Here is a 20,868-nt window from a genome sequence, read left to right as displayed (position 1 = left end):
CAGCCTTGTTAGTTACCGAGGAAACGAATACATACTGAACTTAAAACTGAGTCTTAAGTTTTGTTCAAAAATGGTTGATGGATTTTGATGTAAAAAGTTTCTTTCAATTTCTTGGTTGAGTTGTTAGTTTAAACTGGTATGTTCAGTATTGTAGGCAAATGCAAATATATACACATATATTTTTTACAGTTGAAAATGTACAAAACTTCAAAGTTTGGATGAAAAATGAAAAATCATAGACTTCATTCGGTGGAATGCATAATTACTGAGCTACAATACTTGATGACATATGAATGACCAAAACCGTAATTCTCGACTGTTATGTTGTAAGTTTTGTTTGATATAATATGCTACAAGCCAGAGGTTTTATTATTACAAAAACTGAGAATGTTGATTAACGTGTATAAAAATACAGACGAGCTTTTCATAACTTAAGAATATGAGAGAACACATTCATTGAGAGTTCTAATGATGCATAATTAACTTACTACCGAAAAACCAATGAAGTATTTATATATTCTCAATCATAATAGAGCAACACATTAAGATGATGTAACAGGTGAAAAGTGTAAACCTTTAATGTAACAAAGAATGAAAATACTAATAGAAGAAAATGTCTAACTTTTCTGTACACACTAAATATTAATACAAGATACAAGGCTACCAGAATATACTTACTTGTAAGATTTGTGTGAGATATTCTGTAGGAGGTATGGAATAGAAAGTTTCTATGGCAAGACATGAAGAAGCTTGTTGAGGCAGTAAACTGTGTATTGTCACTGTTGCAGTGGCTATCATCATCACCAGGACAATTGGTATTTTGTCGAGATAGTTTCTAGAAAAGCAACCAGAGGTTCAAAATAAAATAAAATAAACTAACAATAGTAAAAAAAAAGAATAAAAACAGCTTTTGAAACTATAATCACATATCAATTATTTTTTACTATCATATCACAAGTTAACTCATATTTAATACTAATAATAGGTGAGGGCAAAGTTCAATATGTTTGCTTAGTGTGTGAAAACGTTTTTTTTTTTTTTTGTTTGAATTACATATGATAAACATGTACCAAGGTACATGTATTCATAAATAATACTGAAAATTACATTTGTAAGCTACTGTATCTAAAAATTAGAATATCAAACACTACAGTTGGGCGCTTAAAAGGCATGTGTTAATCTACTATATTTGATTAGTTCCTCAAACCATGGTATATATAAAGAAAAACATCTTGGCAACAGGTGCTACTAGACAGTTGTCTTTCCTCTAGTTAACAGTTCACAATTGACAGTGGCAGATATTATAAATAACTTTAACAAAACAAAGACAGAGCAAACAAGTTTTGTGACAATGAGAATCAAATCCAAAACCCTCAAAACACAAGCCCCCAGAAACACCAAAGTTAAATAAACTTGAAGTAAAAACGAAACTTATGGCAGAGCACAAATACCTCATTGTGCAAGTTTTAGGCTTAACAATAAACCATAGTAGTAACATTTTGATAACTTGGATAGTAATAATTAAAAATAGTAATAATGGGAATTCTATATATGTAAAAACAGCTGGTATGGATAGAGAAAGCACTATATAGAGGAGCGAACAATGTTTCAACCTTTGACTGCTCCACTACATGGTGCTTTCTCTACTCATACCAGCTGTTTTTACTTATACAATTTTCTCTACAAGTGGGCTTTCTGTCATCACTTGTGGATTAATGGGAACTCTAACTTCAACGGTTTGATTATTTTCATGACAACGTGATTTAATCATAATTTTGATTGATCAATCAGTTTACATGGCACTAATTGAATGTATTTGCTGCTCATATGAAATCTATTAATCAAATAAATCACCAATCTTTACTAAACATATAACATAAAAAATGCCATTAATTTTAACAAAACACCCATATTATGATTTATTTTTGATTTATTACCAGCCATTTCTTTGTATAGGTAGTCAAGTTGACTTCTTAACTATTAATTTGGCTAAGTGATTGCTATTCCTTTTATTTCAATAATTTTATATACATTTCTATCTAATTAGTGTAAGGCCACTTTATTTCTTCTTCCCTACATCACGAATGTACATAATCTATAATATGTCTACCCACGTATTTATATTTTGTCCACAGCTATTGTCAAAACTGGGCTTTGTTGGTAATTATTCAGACCACTAATAAAACCTTAAACAGAAAAGGAAATTGTGTGAAAAAAAAAAAAGACAGACAATTATATTCTAAAGGGATGATAATGTCTTACCAAATACAAGTCTATACTTTGTGACAAGCAGAAAAATTTATATTTTTATATATATATTTATAAATGCACTGTTTACAGGTTATACTTAAAGCAGTTCACAAATGATAGTTGAATTTTTTTACATCAAATAAATGTTACAAATTGATAGAATATATATTCTAAAATATTCTTACCTAAAAACTGTTAAAATAGAGTGAGAACTATTTTTACTTAGATTCTGAAATCTCATATACTGGTGTACACTGAACACCTCAAAAATGTTCTATAGCCCAGATACGGTTAATAAAGACAGACAACTCCAATAATTTATTAAATACTAATAATTATAATTTGAAATATTACCGTTATACTGGTTAATCTCATAAGACAGCTCATAAAAAGATTTATTTCAACCAATGTTTATATAATCTTTGCTAATGTTGAAACATTAAATACATTTTCTATCAGTTTTTTGATGAAAAATAAAATAATTTATCAGATATCTATAATAAAATTAGAATGGCTCTTTTCCTATTAATGACTGTTTCACTTAAACCTAACCTACTCCATTTCTTAAAGTTCTCTACAACATCTGACATTTGTAAAAAAAAAAACAACAAAAACTTTTGTATAAAACATTTCAAACCCTGTCTTGTATTTTTACTATTTATCCTATCCACCAATCAACCAGACAAAATATCTTTGCCTGTTAAAAAAGGAATTTTTTCCACTGAAATTCAAAATCAAGCAATGTTTAGAATTGTAAGCTTTTTTACAAATGGAATAATTTAAACTCAGTAATGGCATAAACAATTCTAACTTTATAGTACTGTCTTCCAAGCTTAAATTTTGTTCAGAGCCTTCCCTTTGAGTCAGCAGCATATTAATCACCTTTATTAAAAACACTTCAATATGTCCTATTGCATGTCTAGTCTTTTTCACAGTGTTATTTTTATAATCTAGAATTTTATTAAACAGCATACGATCAATCCTATTAGCTGACCAGTTGTGACCAGATCTTATATACACAATTCCCTAATAAACATAAGTCTATTATACAGCAGGGAACAAAAAGGTAAATATTATCCAACATCTCTGATTATTATATAGATGTGACATCATTTTTCATACCTACAAAGTAAAATGAAGTCAGTCAGAACTGTACAGTTGAATGCTTCTAAATCTTCCAGAAGTATAACTATAGGAGTTGAAGCATAAGGTTGCTCACTGTGGTCAGACATCTTCCGCTTCTTCTGTGGAGACTTCCCAATACATTTCTGTATACAACCACACACCAAAGAGATTTAAAATTATAAAAGTATATCACAAGTACCAGGTAAAACTACAAAGCTTTTCTACTCACTTTATTGTTATAAAAGCAATATGTCAGATATAAAAACAACTGTTTAGTGTACAGTATTTTTACTTTATTTAATTTGTGTTTGTAATTCACTGATTTTGAGAAATTTCTAGAATTGAATTATATATGAAGTGAATTATACATGGATACTACTGTGATAAAAGATAGAGAAAAATAGTTTTGTATGTCAACCAAATTCTATGGTAATTAAAGTTGCCTAAGCAGAATATTGACAAAAAGAAAAAGTGTATAATGTTTAAGATATGACTATCATCTCCATATTGTAAAGATTTTTTATACGTACATTTAACTTGTTTTAAATATACACATGTACTTTTTTACAAACAAGTAGAATGTATACTCTTCATTTATTATTATATTGTCAGGTTTATTGCCAACATGTCACAGACACCTACTGTTGAAAAATCCTTAGCCCAACACATCCATATATTTACATTACTATATATACAACTAAAAAGGAAGTTTCCCAAACAATAATATACTGATTTGTTAACTTCAGGCAAAAAATCACAAGTAGTAGTATTAGAAACTGCTACAAAGTAAAAACAAAGCATTAATAATAAATTAGTTAAAAGAAATTATGAATATTAACCAAATAATTCACTCTGAAAGAAATTAAGCTAAAATAATATTACAAGTCTTTAAGCATTACAATTGCCCCTTATAAAAAATAAAATTATAGTACTATTTTGCCATAAATATAGTACTATAAAGGTTATAATTTTCCTAAACTGAAAATGTATTTCCGATAGGTATTTTACTCACTTACTCTAAATTAATATCAAATGTTTTTTGGTAAAATTTTATATTTTACTTCTTATTTTCTTTTTGCTAGCACTAACATAATAACTGATTCTCAAGTCTGTATAGAAATTCTCAATGAACTGTTTAAAAATATGAAATAAATGGAGTATTGTTCAGAAAGTTTCAAGTTACACATACTATAATAGCTACAACCATTAACCATTACACATCTATTTTACTTCATGGTTTTATTGCAGTACTTTGTATCCACTAGGGCAGTAATCCTCTTGTAAATAAATCAATAAATTACAGAAGTCATTAGCTGCTTCCAGCAACAGTAGTACAAACAAGCTTGTTAGGGTCAATTCTGATACTAAGCTAGAAAGCATTTAAACATTTTAATTTATCGAAATTTTGTTAATCTATTCTGAAAAGTTTAGAATTTTCACGAGTTAAGTTACTTCTGTTTAAAAAATATTACAATTTCATAATGTTCTTTTTTAAGCTTTGTCAAGTCTTACAAATTTGGGTATCTGGAAAGAATTCATACAGCTTTCAAATGTGCATCTGCACAAAAAGTTTATCAGTCATCAGAATAAATGTCCCAGAACTAATATAATTTATTCAACTTTATAAGTAAACCATAAAAATGTTAAAACAAATGTTTCACTGAAGTTTAGGGCACCAAACATAATCACTAAAAACCAGGTAATTCCTCATAACTAAAGCCTTACAACAACAAAACTGAACAAATATTTCTAAGATAAGTGTAGCAGAGAATCTGTTCTTTTTGTTGGTTATAAGCATGTTTGCCAACCATATAAAGCTTATTATATTAGCAACAAATCTCCAAAGTAAAAGGGAGAGGGGTTTCTTTGATGGGTTTAACAAATTTTATATTCTTGCTTGTATTTATGCATAGCTTAGGTTTTAATTTGATGAAGAACATACTTTTTAAGAAATACATCTTTAGAGACAACTCCAAACTTTCATAGTTCTTGTTTGTAATTCATTAGAAACTGAATTTGATGTTAGAAAATTCAAAAGGGGAGAAATCAGAGTTTTTATTGTTGTATACATAAAGTACAAAATTCTAAATCCAGTTGATGAAAAAACAAATTTAATAACGTCTTGTTTACAATTAGCAATTTTTAGTTACAAGTTTCAGCATAACAAAACTAATATGAATTTTTTTATTAATATTACTGTAAATAATGTGGATAACTAGATCAGTACACCTATTCTTAAACTTGTGGCTCATCCACATGACTAATGAGGGATCACACAGAACTCACATTGAAGATGTATACTACAGACTGTTAGTATTCACTTTAGCTGTCATTGTAAGTGTACAAGAAACAATATTTATCACAAAACATTTATTACATTTAAAATAAATAATGCTTTCCATATAGATCAAGCACTTAGTGTGTTTCATATCAGAGTTTAATCATTACATATGATCTAAGTGATACACTTAAAAACTATAGCCCAATGAAAAACAATATATTTCATGCTACAGCTAACCCATAATTTTAATTTATTGCAACCCATTCTATACATAACTTTCTAAGAGTATTGTCAACCTTCTCAATCCCTCACTTTATGTAAAATTAAAAACTAGTACCATGTATTATCAGACAATGGAAATAATAAAAATTCATTCCTCACTACACACATAAATCAACTGATTATGAAAAAAAGAACAGGTAAATCTCCATAAAAATTCATCCTTATATAACAGAGAAGTCAATTTCCATGCCTGAGATTAAACAAAGGCACATATTTTTCTTGCCCAAGTAAAGTTCTACTCTAAAAAATTATCACAAACCAAAAATCATGAGATGAAAATTTTACAAGTAATATTTATAAAGCTTTAACCTTAATAAAGTAGTAGTAGCAGTAATAAAACAGTATAGAAACATTCCATGACTCTCTTCATTAATTTTATGTAAAATCTACTGACATATAAAATAATTTTTATAGAACTGAGGAAAACAAGTACAATCATTGATGCCTTTTAGTGGAAAAAGAAATCATTGAAATAATAAATGAAGAATTTGTGAAACATAAATAAGGATAATTGTACACAATTCTATAATTATGGAGTTTCATCAGGTACCTCTACTTTCAAATATTAATTATATACCTTAATTCTATTCTAAACAAAAAGAATGAAAGAATTCAGTCTCAAGCAAGCAAAACACTTATGAAAGAAATACTTGTAGTAACAAAAGAATATAAGAATGTATATGATACATCTCATACAAGGTCTCCCCTCTGCAAGGCTGGATTTTTATTAATACAGCTTCAAACAGAAATACAACAATTTACAATGATATTGATGACACCTATCTAATGAAATATATCTTTTAAACTCACTTGAGTTTAAGAATATTGTATTTTGAGTTAAAATGATTTTTTTGAACCTACATGTTTTTCTAACATCATGAATAACTCATTGAGAAGTAATACTAACTCCAAACTGTTAATTTCCAAAATATAATTTAATGGAACATATCTAAACTAGAAGAAAATATAAATAAAAGTAAAACTGCAATTTTTGAAACATTTATTTTCAATTTCGGAGTTTGATCCATTAAATAGACTTTACTATAAACAAATACTTTTAGATGTTAAACCAATCAAGCATTCAACACAATTTAGGTCATAAAAGACACAATATACACATACAAAAAGAAATATAATCATACCTTTCTCTGATTTGAATCTTGATACCAAGCTGACAATGAGTGGAAAGTGAAGTCCTGCCGTTTCAAACGTTCTAAATCCTATAGAAAAAAAATCTATTTTGTTGCTAGTTTCTTATTCTTAGTTCTGATATTTCCTAAGAAACATAAACATGTTAGAACATCTAGTATGTATACAGTAATGACATAAAAATGATGATGTATAATAAACAGAAAATGTGTCAAAATAGTATTCTCTTATACTACATAAAGCTTACTGCTTCTTAAGGAAACATTAAAGTTTTACTAATGAGCATGCACTATAGCTTCCCCACCCCATAACTTAAAAATTTTAAATACATAAATAAAAGTAAAGACTGAAGGGCAATTATCTAAAAAAACTACTACACTACAGATAAGGAACAACTTATATTAGCAATAAAATTAAACCATAACTTATAACTGCTTTACATCTGCTTTTTATAACTACTGTAACTTGAGGGTGTAAACAATGTTATCATAAAAATATCAAGAATCACTTTTAACATTTCCATATTTATTTTACAAATGATGTTTTGAGATTAAGATCATAATAATAAGTCACAAAGAGCTACAATGAAAACGTGGATGTGATAACATATATAGCCATACCTATACATAAAGGAATGTTATAAACATTTTAATAACTTATTTAAATCTATAACTTAACATCATATAGAACAGCAATAAGATGTGGTAAAAGTAATGTGAATTTCATTTTTCTCAGATTTATTAATCTGAATTTTTACACAAGTCAAAACATATATAACCTTTCTACACAGAACCAAACACTCGTAATTAAATAAACTAAATGATTATAACACATGATAAAATTTTGATACTTCATTATAGAATGCAAGAATATTTAAACTTCTTGTCATCACAGACTAAACTGCTTTACGTAACACTTAACAGTTTTCCATCTTTGGTTTCAGGGAAGTAGGACACTTAGTAGAGGTAATGTAACAACCTAGAATTCTGAGCCATCACAACTACAAAATACATTCAGTGCATGTAGTACCCCAGCACCATTTCAAGACTGCATGATTTTATTTTGGGTGTGCCTAAATGCAAGAGCTTGATTCAATATCATGAAGAAAAATCAAATACAAAGCACTGTATAATGAAAGTAATATGAAAATTCAAACTCCTAAACATGGATAATCTTTTTCAGTAAAGAGTAAAATGCATCTTTTTCATCAGAAACTAACCTTCTCACTTATAATAACCAGTACACCTATTTCTTCCTACTAAATAATGTATCTAAGACTTTTTTTAAAAATATATTATCTTTCCAAAGCTAGCCATTTATATATTTAAATAACATCATGCAAGTGTATTCATTAAGTGTGAAAACAACCCAATATACTTCTCCTTCAAGTTTTTATATTTCTAGAGACCAGTAGCTTGAGTAAATTTTCAAAAAGACAGCTATTGCAACTTTTTTATATTTGAATACTATTTAAGACATAATACATGCACACATACAAAACTTTTCGTACATCATTGCCAGCCTTCATGATACTAGCCACAAACTTCTGAATCATCGCTGACAGTGTTTTACAATCTCTTGAATGTAATGACACAACAAGATTAGTGACAGAATGAAGCAATCGCTGGAAAAGGAGCTGCAAAATGGCACTATGGTCTGGCATGTTGACTCCTACATTAAAATACATAAAAAAAAACATCTTAATTGTACAATTATGTCAAATCACAAAAAAATCAAGAAGTTATTAGATAAATGCAGTGCAAGTGACAATTACATCCTAAACTGCTAGAAACTTGCAATAAATTATTTATCCACTAAAACTACATGAGATAAAACAATTGTAGTTTGTGTTATAATGGAAGTTAACCTCTGAAATTTGTTTGTACATGGACAGTGGAACCACTAGTACACACTGATATGGGCATCATCTGAGAGTTGAAGGATGTCCGTTTGATAATCAATCACCATCCATGTAAAAAAACAGCATCTTCTGAGCAATGATCACAATTGTACTGGCTTTTTGACACAAAACATAGTTATATTTAATGTGTTCATCTTACAGACCAGTAGATCTCAAACTTTATGTTCATGAACTACTCAAATGTTTTTTTAGTTTTTCTTAACTCATGAAGGATCACAAATGACCTTACACAATGCAGCTACTCTTTGTCCCACATCATTCCCTTTCAACAGACCACTTAAATACAGCTTGATAACCACAGATTGAAAATCACTGTTATATAATCAATTACCTTCATGTACTGCCATCACAATTAGTGAAAAAAACCAAAAAACTTCAGACATTAGTCTCTAGCATGCTGCAAATCACAAATGTTTATCTGGTATAGTTCCTTTCTATTCAATAAAGAAAGTGGTTAGTTTAGTATTTTACAGACATCTTGTATAATTTGTAAACCTTAAAACAAATCCAACCAATTACTGTTCCTTAACTTGATGAAAAAAGTTATGATAAATATAGAACTTTAAAAAATACTTTCATTTTAATTAGAGTTCAAAATAAATTGTTTGACTGTAATTTCTGGTATACAATTTCACTTAAAAATAAGCTTCAATCTAGATTAATATAGAATCTTGCATTAACATTTCTGATGTATCAAATCTATACTTGTGGTTTGCATGCTAAAAACTTACCCATTATAAGAGCTGCAGTTGGAATTTCTTTAATGACATTTTTTATTGTGCTTGATCTTGAATAAGAATTTAAAACAAACGAAACCACAGCATCTAAGACTTCTCCGTGAACCGTTTCTTGAAAGCCCTGAAACAAAATTGCTTATCAACTCCAGACATAACTACACAAATATTTGTTACTTCAAACATTCACAGTGGCAATAACTTACTTTTTAATAGTAGATATAGCAATTTAAGTTAAATATAGGGAGTGTTAGGTCCTTCTACAGTAGATGTCTGTGACTTGTTGGTGATAGACTTGATAATAAACAAACAGCACACATCCTACTTCTTTTTTAAAATAATATATACATATATTTCAAACAAGTTAAATGCATACACAAAAAATTCTTTACACTATGGAGATAATAGTTGTATCTTAAACACCATTTAGTTTTCTTGTTTTTGTCCAAAATCCAATTAGACTATTTCAATTGCTTTAAAATTTAGTTGATAGGCCAAACTGTTTTTCTCAATTTCTTATCACTACAGTATCCATGTTTAGTTTACTTATGTTGTCACCGAGTTATATCCTGAACTTTTAAAAACCTATCTTCTTTCATACTCCTAACTGTTATTCTCACTCTAACGTAAAAACGTGTAGGCCTTTCACTCCAAAAACAGTTAACTTTATATTTAACTTTTCTCCGACTGATATTCTCTTTCACGTGACTTTACTTTTTCTATCTCTTACTCTATTCATGCTCAACTGGTCCATGTTATTTATATCACTTAGACCTTCTAGATATCTCTATAGTCTCTACATCAACAACTTTTATACTTTGTTCCCACACTAAACTTTCCTCAATTACCATAGCTAGTGAAGAAACTACTGAATAATTTAGCTTAAATTAAAGGTTAGGAAATGCAAATTTAATAAAATGTGAATACTTGGCACAAAAGTTTAGTAATAAAAACATACTTCCAAGTGCCAAAATACTGTGTCATCACACCTATTCAAAATCCAACTACATTACATGTCACAATTATTTTCTGTAGAATGTACAATTCTGTACAAGTGTCTAATAAAAATCTGTTATTCATTATTCACCTTCCAATTAAGATTCTGAGAAACTAGAAATATCATTGTAAAAAGTGTGATGTACCATGTAGAAAATATATAAAAATAGTTATTTTTATACAATTACATTAACAGACCTTCTGTTTTAAGTAATGCACTGTTACCATGTGAAACAAAGCAAACACCCTAAAGCTAAGAAAATGAAAACCTATCCTACAAATTAAAATTATCTTATGTGTGAAGGGACACAAACACAACCATTTTAATTTTTCACTTTATTACATTTTCCTTTATGCATATTTTGGTTGTTTATTAACAACAAAATATGAGGTTATCTTTTCAGTCACTTTATGGACAAAAACATTAAAATCAGTTGAAAGTAAAGACCTCCATTACTGTAATTAACAGAGTATTTCTTGTGACACTTGAACTGAATAAATTGTTACAATAATAATTCCAACATTATGAAGGATAAAGTAAGCAAGCAACCTTTATGTATTTCAGAAAACTTGAAACTTATCTTACATTAACTTCTTTTGCTATCATCTGCCACAAATTTTGATAAATGTCTTTTCTAGAGCTCCACAACTCATCTTCATTTTCTTCTGATGTAATTTTACCTAGATGATTTTGAAAATAATATATATATATATATATATATCATTATCATTTCTGAAGTTAATACACCATACATGGTTGATATATAAAAAAACTTACATTAAAATGTGAAAAGTAATATACAGTTGTAATAATAAACTTAATGTTACAAAAGGAGCTCAGCTTAAAGCATTATCACATGTAAGCAGATGAACAGTGTCAACAACTAAATAAATGAAGTGAATATACCATATCTTAAAATGTAATCAAAACAGAAGCAAAGACAAAACATATAAAAACAAAAACAAATGTTAAAACCTATAAAGTGATTAATGGTGTACAATTGCATCCTACCATTCAAAAGATTTTGAAAATAGTCTGTATCTGCAATTATACATGAAAAAAAAAAAAAAAAAGGAATCTGCTATGCAACAACAGACAAACAAATCTGAAATTGTCGAAGGGCCAGAATAAGAAGTTGGAACCTATTGTGTCTTCAACTGAACTAAAAATTCACTGTCTGCAGCCACATTTATTCTTATTCATACGTGCATTAAGATGCATCTCTTACCAAAGTTTAAAATGTTTCAAGCTTATTTTGCAATGCAAATGTATAGCATTCAAAATATATTCAATGAATAAATCTATATTTCAGCCAATGAATCAAAAGCTGCTCCATACAGGTAAGTATAAGACTACAAACATATTTTTGTAAATAAGAAACAACTAAAGTTATGCTATATTGCATACTCAGTGGTTTATAATACTCATATTGAAATAATGTTAGCAAAACATCATTCAGTCAGATGAACCATGTAAAATAACAATGTAAAAATAGACTACATACACATCAGGACCAAGTAGTGATGAATTAAGACGATACTTTCAAAGAGAGAAAAACAAAACAAACATGCCGCTGACGACGGGGTCATTTGTACCAAATGCCATCAACATTATTGTTAATTCCAGATGCTACATATCCGATAATCTCTTTCCAGATGTAAGTTAAGAATGATAGGGATAATTCAAGCTATGCTTATCTTTTACATGTTACACCTGGTGAATCTTGAAGCAAATCAGACTGTACAAATGCTAAAGAACTTGAGACTTAACATCAAACTTAAAGGGCAGAAGTCATGCCAAACGTTATGTGTTCGAAACATACTCAGCTAACTGATACATTACTTCAAGCATAAGCACACATATTTGTATTGCATAGGTATCGTCATCCTTTTTGAAGCCCAGTATCGTAAAGATCATCTGGACAAAATATATTCCATACTCGACTCCTGCTGATGAAATGTGCAAAGAAGAAAACACACCAGTTGTAATAAATGATATTAATCTTCTGGAAAAAAGAACTGCAAAAGTAAAAACCAAGTAAAAGAGACTTTAATAGGTCTCACAAGTTACCCGATAGTAAATACTTTGACCAAATTATGGTCAAGTATTAGTTTGATTATTTGCCTTCTGTTGTTCAATCTTTCCAGAATGCCCAGGCAAGAACTGTATGAATCTACAAAGGAACACCTTTATCCCTGTATTAATAAATATAATCAAACATCTAAGCATGCCCTCTACATTATTACACTCAGTTACACAACCCCCTTCAAACATGTGGTCAGCTATTGGTCAGTCACCTCTTTCTTTCTTCGTGAACCTGACAATGACCAAAGAAGGTCGAAACATTCATTCCTCTACATAAAACATTTTCTCAACCCAAACCAGCTGTTTTACATATACATTTGTATGAATCTATTGGGGGTTTGTCTGGTTAAATGATGCATTGGATTATCCAACATATTTCTTCCTAAAATCTGAAATTTTGAAAACATTCCTGATATACAGTAAGAAACATTTGTCTCATTTTGTCTTGGTAAGTGATTTTGTGCCTTCTTATCCAAAATTTGCTAATTTTGTCATAACCATTCTTTTACACAGAACTTTTTGGCAGAAGGAAACAATGATGTCATTATAGTGTTAGATAGCATGTGTGTGCAAGTACACAGAAATGAAAATTTTTCAATCTGGAAACAAAGTTACAGTACCTACGTATTGAATAAATGATAGTAGTAGCTACTGATGAGTAAATTAAAAGTGCTCGTTGCTGTATATCTTGCTGATGGGTGAAATAATGATGCAAGTTACTTTTCACATATAATGAAATAAAATAAAAATTTGCACCAAGATAAAACCATATAACATCACTATAAAAGATGAAGGATTTAGGGATGCATTGGATCTGCTTTACAATCTGGTTATTAAAACTGAAGATATCTTCTTGGGAAAAAAAAATATAATCAACATCCTACAGAATAATCCAATCTTTCAAAACTTGTCATAAAGATATATTGGATGAAGGCAAGAACTAATTTAAAACAGTGAAAGTGATTCAACAACACTTTCAATGGTTGATTGGTTGATTTAGTGTTTTATGACAAAGCAGCTAGGCTATCTGTGTCAAACATCCAGTAAAAAAGGTAAAAGTAAATTCAGTAAAATTCATAATAGAAAATTAAGGTAAAACAAAACAAAGTTAAAACATAAATAAATAGCATAAAACCAATGTTTACATCTAGCACTTTCAATGAATCAGGTTGAAGATGGAATGTGAACATAGTGTACATGGTATATGAAATGTAACACTGAAATGGATATCATAGACAAATGGTTTGCTGCTCAGGTTTTTAGATTTTTATATCTGTGGAATAAGATAATATATTAAATAAAAATATTTGAAGAATGGAAAAACTTAAACCTTAAAAATATTTGTCTTCTTTTAGTTACTGTTTCTGTGTTTACTTACATTTTTATATTTGCTTGCTAAATTATAATGTTTTAAATAAAACATGTTTAGTATTTTTAAATAACAGTTGAGTAACAGTATGTACAGATATACTGTACAACTATTTACTTCTAAAAGTTTTAATAATTCACATACATAAACCTTAAATAAATATTAATACACACACACACTTCACTAATTACTTTTTGTTGCAATATTTTCAAAATTCATTTAGTTTTATTTCGAGAAAGTAAATAAATGTGGAAAATTAATTCTGCAAAATTACTGCAGTGATAAACAGGTTAATTCAGTTCTAGCTTAACCTACAGCTATGTAGAATTAGAGAAACTGTTCTTAAACATACAATTAAAATCCAAAACCAATTTCATGCACATTTACACAACATTAATTTAAATAAATTTTTAAAATAACATTTACTTTCATGTATTTACATTTTAATGAATGCCTGTAGGTAACTTATTGTAATAAATCATTATGAAGTTACAGGAAATGTGTAACAAACAGATAATTTGGAGCACAACAGGCTTACATAAAAGTTAATAATACTTGAAGAAGCAACAACTTCAAATATTTTTAACATTCACAACTGGAAACATAATCTTGTACCATAGAAAACATTTACTGTTTTCACTTGACAGTTTGGTAATGTACCACAGAACACATTTTCACTCACTAGTTTAAGAATGTATCTGAGAGGTCAATTATCAATTTTACTTGCTAGTTTAATAATGTACAATAAAGCACATTTACTATTTTATCTCACTACTTTAATAACGTACCATAGGCTTTAAATTTAATATTTTAACTCACTATTTTTTGTCCTTTGGAGAGGCTTTTTTCGATGAACAAAACAGCCCTTAGGAAAACAAACAAAGACATATTACAGGATTAACGCTACATAATAACACACAGTTAAAAAATTAACATCCACTAATGATACTTATTAGTTATTGTATCACAATTAGGTCTTTCTCTAACACATCTTCACTTAAACAAATAATTTTATCATGTTGTACAAAGTTCTAAATACTTTTACAAGATCAGCTTTATTACTGAACATATGAAAACAAACAAAATTCTTTTTAATAAAAGGTATAACAAGTAACACCCCAATAACTGAATAAGACAGTTGCTTTGTTTTTAATATCAGAAACCATTTTATCAATAAAAACTTCCAGATACACAAAAATATCAAAATAGTATAGCAACATAACATTTAAAGGCAACAAGAGACCTGTTGGTTCAACTTGCCTATTCTAGCCACTAAATTAAGCTATTACAATAAAGCCTAAAAGTCAACCATTATCATTCAAATATTTAATAGAACTACCTTTTAAACTCTCTTAAATTTATCAACATCTGAATGCAACCACCCGGTTAGAAAAATAAAACTGTCTTAGTTTAAAATGACTCTTAATCTGCTAAAGTTTATATATTTGTCTTTAGTCATACCATTCCCACTATAAAGTGTTGTAAAAATCAATATTCATAAGAATCTCAAACACCTCAACCAGATCTACTCTAGTGCTTCTTTTTATCACCCAGAGAAGAAAACAATTTCATACATCTTCATCTGTCCTAATAATAACAACACTTTCCATTATGGGTATCATTAGTAGCCCTCCTTTCCAACAACTTCATGTCTTTCTTAATGTAGGGAACCCAAGACTGAACATAAGTCAAAAGAGGAAATTATCTCTTTATACAAATCATGAATTAGGTTTTATATAAAATATTGTTTAAAATTTTGGTTTCCTTATTTAAAAAAAATATATTGATTTATTGGAAAGTGTTCAGACGATTGCTAAAAAAAGAGTAGCTGCAAGTGAAAAACCAGGTTGGTTCATACAGGGTATAAAATATAAAATTCAAGAAAACCATCACAAATTTAAATTGATTGGTATAATAGAAGACCAAAAAGTTGGTCAAACAGGGAATTAGAACATCCAAAAGGATGTTGAAAAAATTTGACTGAAAACATAAAAATTAACAGTAAGGATTTTTAAAAGTGCATTAGGGGTAAACAAAATCTTAGGATGGAGATAGGACTCTTGAGGGATGACAAAAGAAGGCTTGTATCTTATGATTATATAGTGGCTAGGTTATCTAATTCTGTTTTTCCTTCAGTTTGTACTAATGAGTATTTAGCATTATTTTCCATCTTGAACAACTGGTAGATGAAAACAAAACTGACAAAACAACAGCATAAATACTGAGCTTGTTGGAATAACATTGGGAAGTTTAAAAAATAATAGGCTTAGTAGCCAAATAATACTTCCCCCAAGGGTTTTAAAGGAGGTCAATGATTGGATAAGTGGGCCACTTTCCATAATTTTTTGTAACTTAATAGTGAACAAGTGCCAACAGATTGGAAATTAACTAATGTCACTCCTATCTTCAAGAGAGGTAATAGAAGTTGTCCCAGAAATTATATATCTATTAGTCTTACATCAGTTGTGAAAACAAAGTTTTGTAAAATCTGATAAAAAGATACTTTTCAAAGTCATTTATCAAGGTTTATAAATTTATCAGATAGTCATCATGATTTAACTAAGGGAGAATCTTGTTTTACAAATCTTTTGACAATGTTACTGCATTTGCACATGAGGGTAATGATGTAGATTTGGTGTACCCGAATTTTCAGGAAGCATTTGACAAAGTGCCACTGATAAAAGGCTTGTAGAAGAAGTTATCTCTAATGATGTGGGGGATAAGTTAACTAACTGGATAGAAGAGAGGCTTGATGGAAGAAAGCAGTGGGTTTTGGTAGACAGAGTTCAGTCAAACTGGATTAATGTTGCAAGTGGTGTTTCACAGGGCTCAATCTCAGAACCATTGCTCTTTCTGATTTACATTACTGCTATAGATAAAGGAATGGTCAATAAATTACTTAAATTTGCTGATGATGTCAATGTCTCTGATGTTACTGGATGTGAAGAAGATGTTGCTGCTTTACAAAAGGATTTACATTTAATGATTTCGGCAAATAAATGGCAGATGGGTTTTAATTATGACAAATACAAGATATTGCATGTAGATTACCATAATCTGAATGGGAATAGCTGTAACAATGTCATGAAAGACAAAAAGTTTGGTGTAATGATTGATTAGTCACATAAGCCATCAAACCAGTGTGCTGTTGCTAGTCATACAGCAAATTGGATTTTAGGTTGTGTCTACAAAAATGTTGAATACAAGTCTAAAGAATTTATAATTTCATTGTATAGATTGCTGTTAAGCTACATTTGGAGTAATATGTTCAGTCTTTAGCTCTTTACCTTAAGAAAGATGCTGAATTTTGGACATGGTTCAGAGGAGGTTTATTAAAATGGTACCTGGGATGAAGGAGTTGTCATATGAAGAGATTAAAATCCTCAGGATTGTTTTCTCTTGAAATAAGAAGAGTTAAAATGGATTTGGTTAAATTGTTTAAGATTGTAAAAGGAATTGTTAATGTTGAAGCATCAACATTTTTCGTAATTAAAAGAAAGAAATGTAGAACTAGGGGACATAAATATACATTTAGGAAAGGTAGAAGCCATCTTCAACAAAGACAATTATATTTTTCAAATGGGATGGTTGGTCTGTAGAGTGGGTTGCCTTAGGATGTTGGGAAGGCAGAAAACTTAAGTGAGTTTAAAAGAAAGCTTGACAAATATACGAATGATAAGAACTGGCTTAATTTTTTTTTCTTCTTAGTTTGGCTTTGAGGATGGAACAAGTAAGATGGGCCAACAGATACGATGTTGTCCTTAAATGTTATTTTACTATATTTTCTTATGAGAATAAGTTAAAAACATCTTATGTTTTGGTATGATGATTAACTTATGAAATGAGTTACTAACAGCATCTTATAAAAGTTTATGAGGAGAACCAGTAATGTCATGAAAAATAAATGAATTGGTTTAATTTTTTTCTCAGTGGAGAAGTATTCAGTTGAGGGATTAATTGGTCCCTTGTTAATATAGTATTTGAATAGTTTCTTGAAAAAGTGATTAAGTTTCTAGCATTTACGTTAATATTTAAAGTAAAAGCCAAAGCACTAAAATAAATTGTATGCAGCATAGATACATGGTTCCCAATCTGTAGTCCATAGAAATGTTGCATAATTATGGAATAGAAATCATCTTAAAATATAAATCTCAATACAAACCTAAAACCTGATACTTTAAAAAATGGGCAAAAGAAGTAAGAAGAGAATGCAAGAGTGAATATCTCTTAAGGTAGAAAAAGGTTTAAATTCTCAAATATACACGTTTGCAGTTGAAAAGTGCATCTACAATATATATTTAGAATGATATATGTATTGCAATCATGTGTACTTAAAACAATAAATTATAAAATAAAGATGACAATTTAATATTCAGAGCATTAACTGTGCTGCTAGTACTTGAGCAATGAAACTTGCATTTTCTCGAACTTCTCGATGTTTATACTAATTTGTTACTTTATATACAAAAACGGCTCGTTTGGGTTGAGAAAATATTTTACATAGAAGAGCGAACAACGTTTCGACCTTCTTCGGTCATCGTCAGGTTCACATCAGTTTCTCGACATCACTGATAATTTGTTACTGTTTTCTTAAACAGTCAGTATGTCATACAGCTCTAACATTTTCTAGTCACTTCCAAAAAAACAACAAAAAATCTCCCTCACTCCTCCGGCTCAGAAAATAATATTAAGACTACAATTACGTAAATCAAAGTACCCACCCAAGCTTCTTGCTGAGACTAGATCAAATCGACAACTGCATTTGAAACTGTACAGTATGCTATTTATTGTTTCACTCACATAAAACAAACAATCAAAAATTGATTGATCACGAATGAAAAAGATGAACCTCGACCTATATTTATACATATATTTTTCCATATTAAAATATCGACGCTTTTGACTTTACAAATAAGCAAATTATTTCAAAGCAAATTCAATTTCAGTTTAACATAAGGTCGGGTAAGTTCAATAACAGTTAACACAGAATTTTAATTTGCAGTTTATCATAAAACACGAAATTTCATATTACATAACTCCTGACTTACTTTGGAAAGTGACAGAGGATTTTCTTCCGAGATAGTCGTAGTCATATTCAAATCCTACACTCCATCAACCCAGGCTTTAATTACTGTTACTTATAGTGAACATACATTCCCGCCTTGAAAAAGCCATACCATGAGCGCTGGAGTATTGTTCAAAGAAAAAAGGTGAAATGCCTAAATTTACGGGAAACAGAAATAAACTCTGTAAAGCACTTTGTTCGTTTTACTTATGTATTTGAATAGTTGGTTATATATACGCTTGAAATCCTTTGTAATTCCTCGAGTCTTGTGTTTTTTATATGTATCATTCTAAGAGTTTAAAAGTGGAAGCAATATATACATATATATATGTATATACAAATACTTTGCATGTATGTTTTCTTATAGCAAAGCCTCATCGGGCTATCTGCTGTGTTAACTGAAGGGAATCGAATCCCTGATTTTAGTGCTGTAAATTAAAAGACTTACCGCTATCCCAGCGGGGAATATATATATATATGTATACAAGGGTGTTTCAGAAAATAAAGGCAATATATACATTAATGTTTTCTTAGTAATAGAAAGCAATAAATACCACGCCAAGTAGCTTTCATGAACATATTTATGAAAGTATTTTCTCTCGTCCACGCATTGTGTACTCGCCGCGTAAATGAAGAACACCGCCACGGAGTTGTCAGTGTGCACCAGTATTTGTAATTCGTTTTTCTTATTCTTTTTTATGTGTGTGTGAGCAGTGGCTAAAATACTCCAGAGACTCTTAGTTTAATGCGGAAAGAAATGCTGAGTCACCGTCACCTAAAAATTTTCAAAACACAACCATACACTGACAAGGTCATGTTGGACTTGTTTCGAAAGTTCCAGGGACCAGTTCTTGTCAAGTTCATAGAACATTGACTCACAATCTCCAGGAAAAAATACTGCAATATGCTAGAGAACCACCTGAAGATAAGTATTTTAACAAAACTGTGTGGAAGACTTACACATGGTGTTATGTTTATGCATGAAAATGTGAGACCACACAGTACTCGAGCAACAATCCATAATTTATCAAAGTGCACTTTGAACAGCTACCTCATGCCCCATACAGTTTGGATATTTAACCATCCAATCTTAACTCTTTGGACTCTTGACAGGTGCTCTCCAAGGTCAGAAAATTGCCAGTGGCCACGAGGTTCGATAATGATGCAATTTTGAATTACACAGTAACCGAACACTTTCTACCAGGAGAGCATGAAGAAACTTGTGAATAGTTGAAGTGCATGCATGTTCAAAAAAGGGGTGGGGACTATGAAGAGAAGTTATCCAGTCCAGTAAATGACACATGGTTTGTTACTTGTGTTCTTAATGAATTTACTTTACTTTCTGAAATATTTTCATATAAAAATATGTCAACCATGCTATATCTACTATAATCAATGCTGAAAAGTACTTTATACTTTTCTTATACTTTATTTTTCTTTCGTAAGATTCCTCCGATGGCTTTAGCAGTGAGCTTCTGGGCTTATAACAAAAATATATTGAGATATGACACTTGTGGTGGGCATAGAGCTTATTGCATAAACTTGTACTCAAACAGAAACAAACTTTTATAGGATAAAAGATGCTTAATATATTGTATATAATGTGTTTA

At 29.6% G+C, this 20,868-nt stretch overlaps 1 protein-coding gene across 1 annotated transcript in view; it reads right to left on the bottom strand.

Moving 5' to 3' along the window:
* Orc3 (origin recognition complex subunit 3) overlaps positions 1–19,397 on the bottom strand; it is a 40,674-nt gene extending 21,277 nt beyond the window's left edge. The window contains exons 1-8 of the mRNA XM_076448683.1: positions 19,242–19,397; positions 15,013–15,058; positions 11,325–11,419; positions 9,740–9,866; positions 8,598–8,758; positions 7,081–7,158; positions 3,373–3,518; positions 679–835 (exon numbers count right to left, since the gene is read on the bottom strand). Coding sequence (XP_076304798.1) covers positions 679–835; positions 3,373–3,518; positions 7,081–7,158; positions 8,598–8,758; positions 9,740–9,866; positions 11,325–11,419; positions 15,013–15,058; positions 19,242–19,286 — 855 coding nt within the window. The 5' untranslated portion in view covers positions 19,287–19,397. The remainder of the gene's footprint in view (positions 1–678; positions 836–3,372; positions 3,519–7,080; positions 7,159–8,597; positions 8,759–9,739; positions 9,867–11,324; positions 11,420–15,012; positions 15,059–19,241) is intronic.
* Between the last annotated feature and the right edge of the window lie 1,471 nt (positions 19,398–20,868).

The sequence above is a fragment of the Tachypleus tridentatus genome, chromosome 8 (assembly GCF_004210375.1).
Source record: "Tachypleus tridentatus isolate NWPU-2018 chromosome 8, ASM421037v1, whole genome shotgun sequence".
NCBI classification, from domain to species: Eukaryota; Metazoa; Arthropoda; class Merostomata; order Xiphosura; family Limulidae; genus Tachypleus; species Tachypleus tridentatus.
Note: the sequence above shows the minus strand (reverse complement) of the source record. Positions and strands in the feature narration are given on the sequence as shown.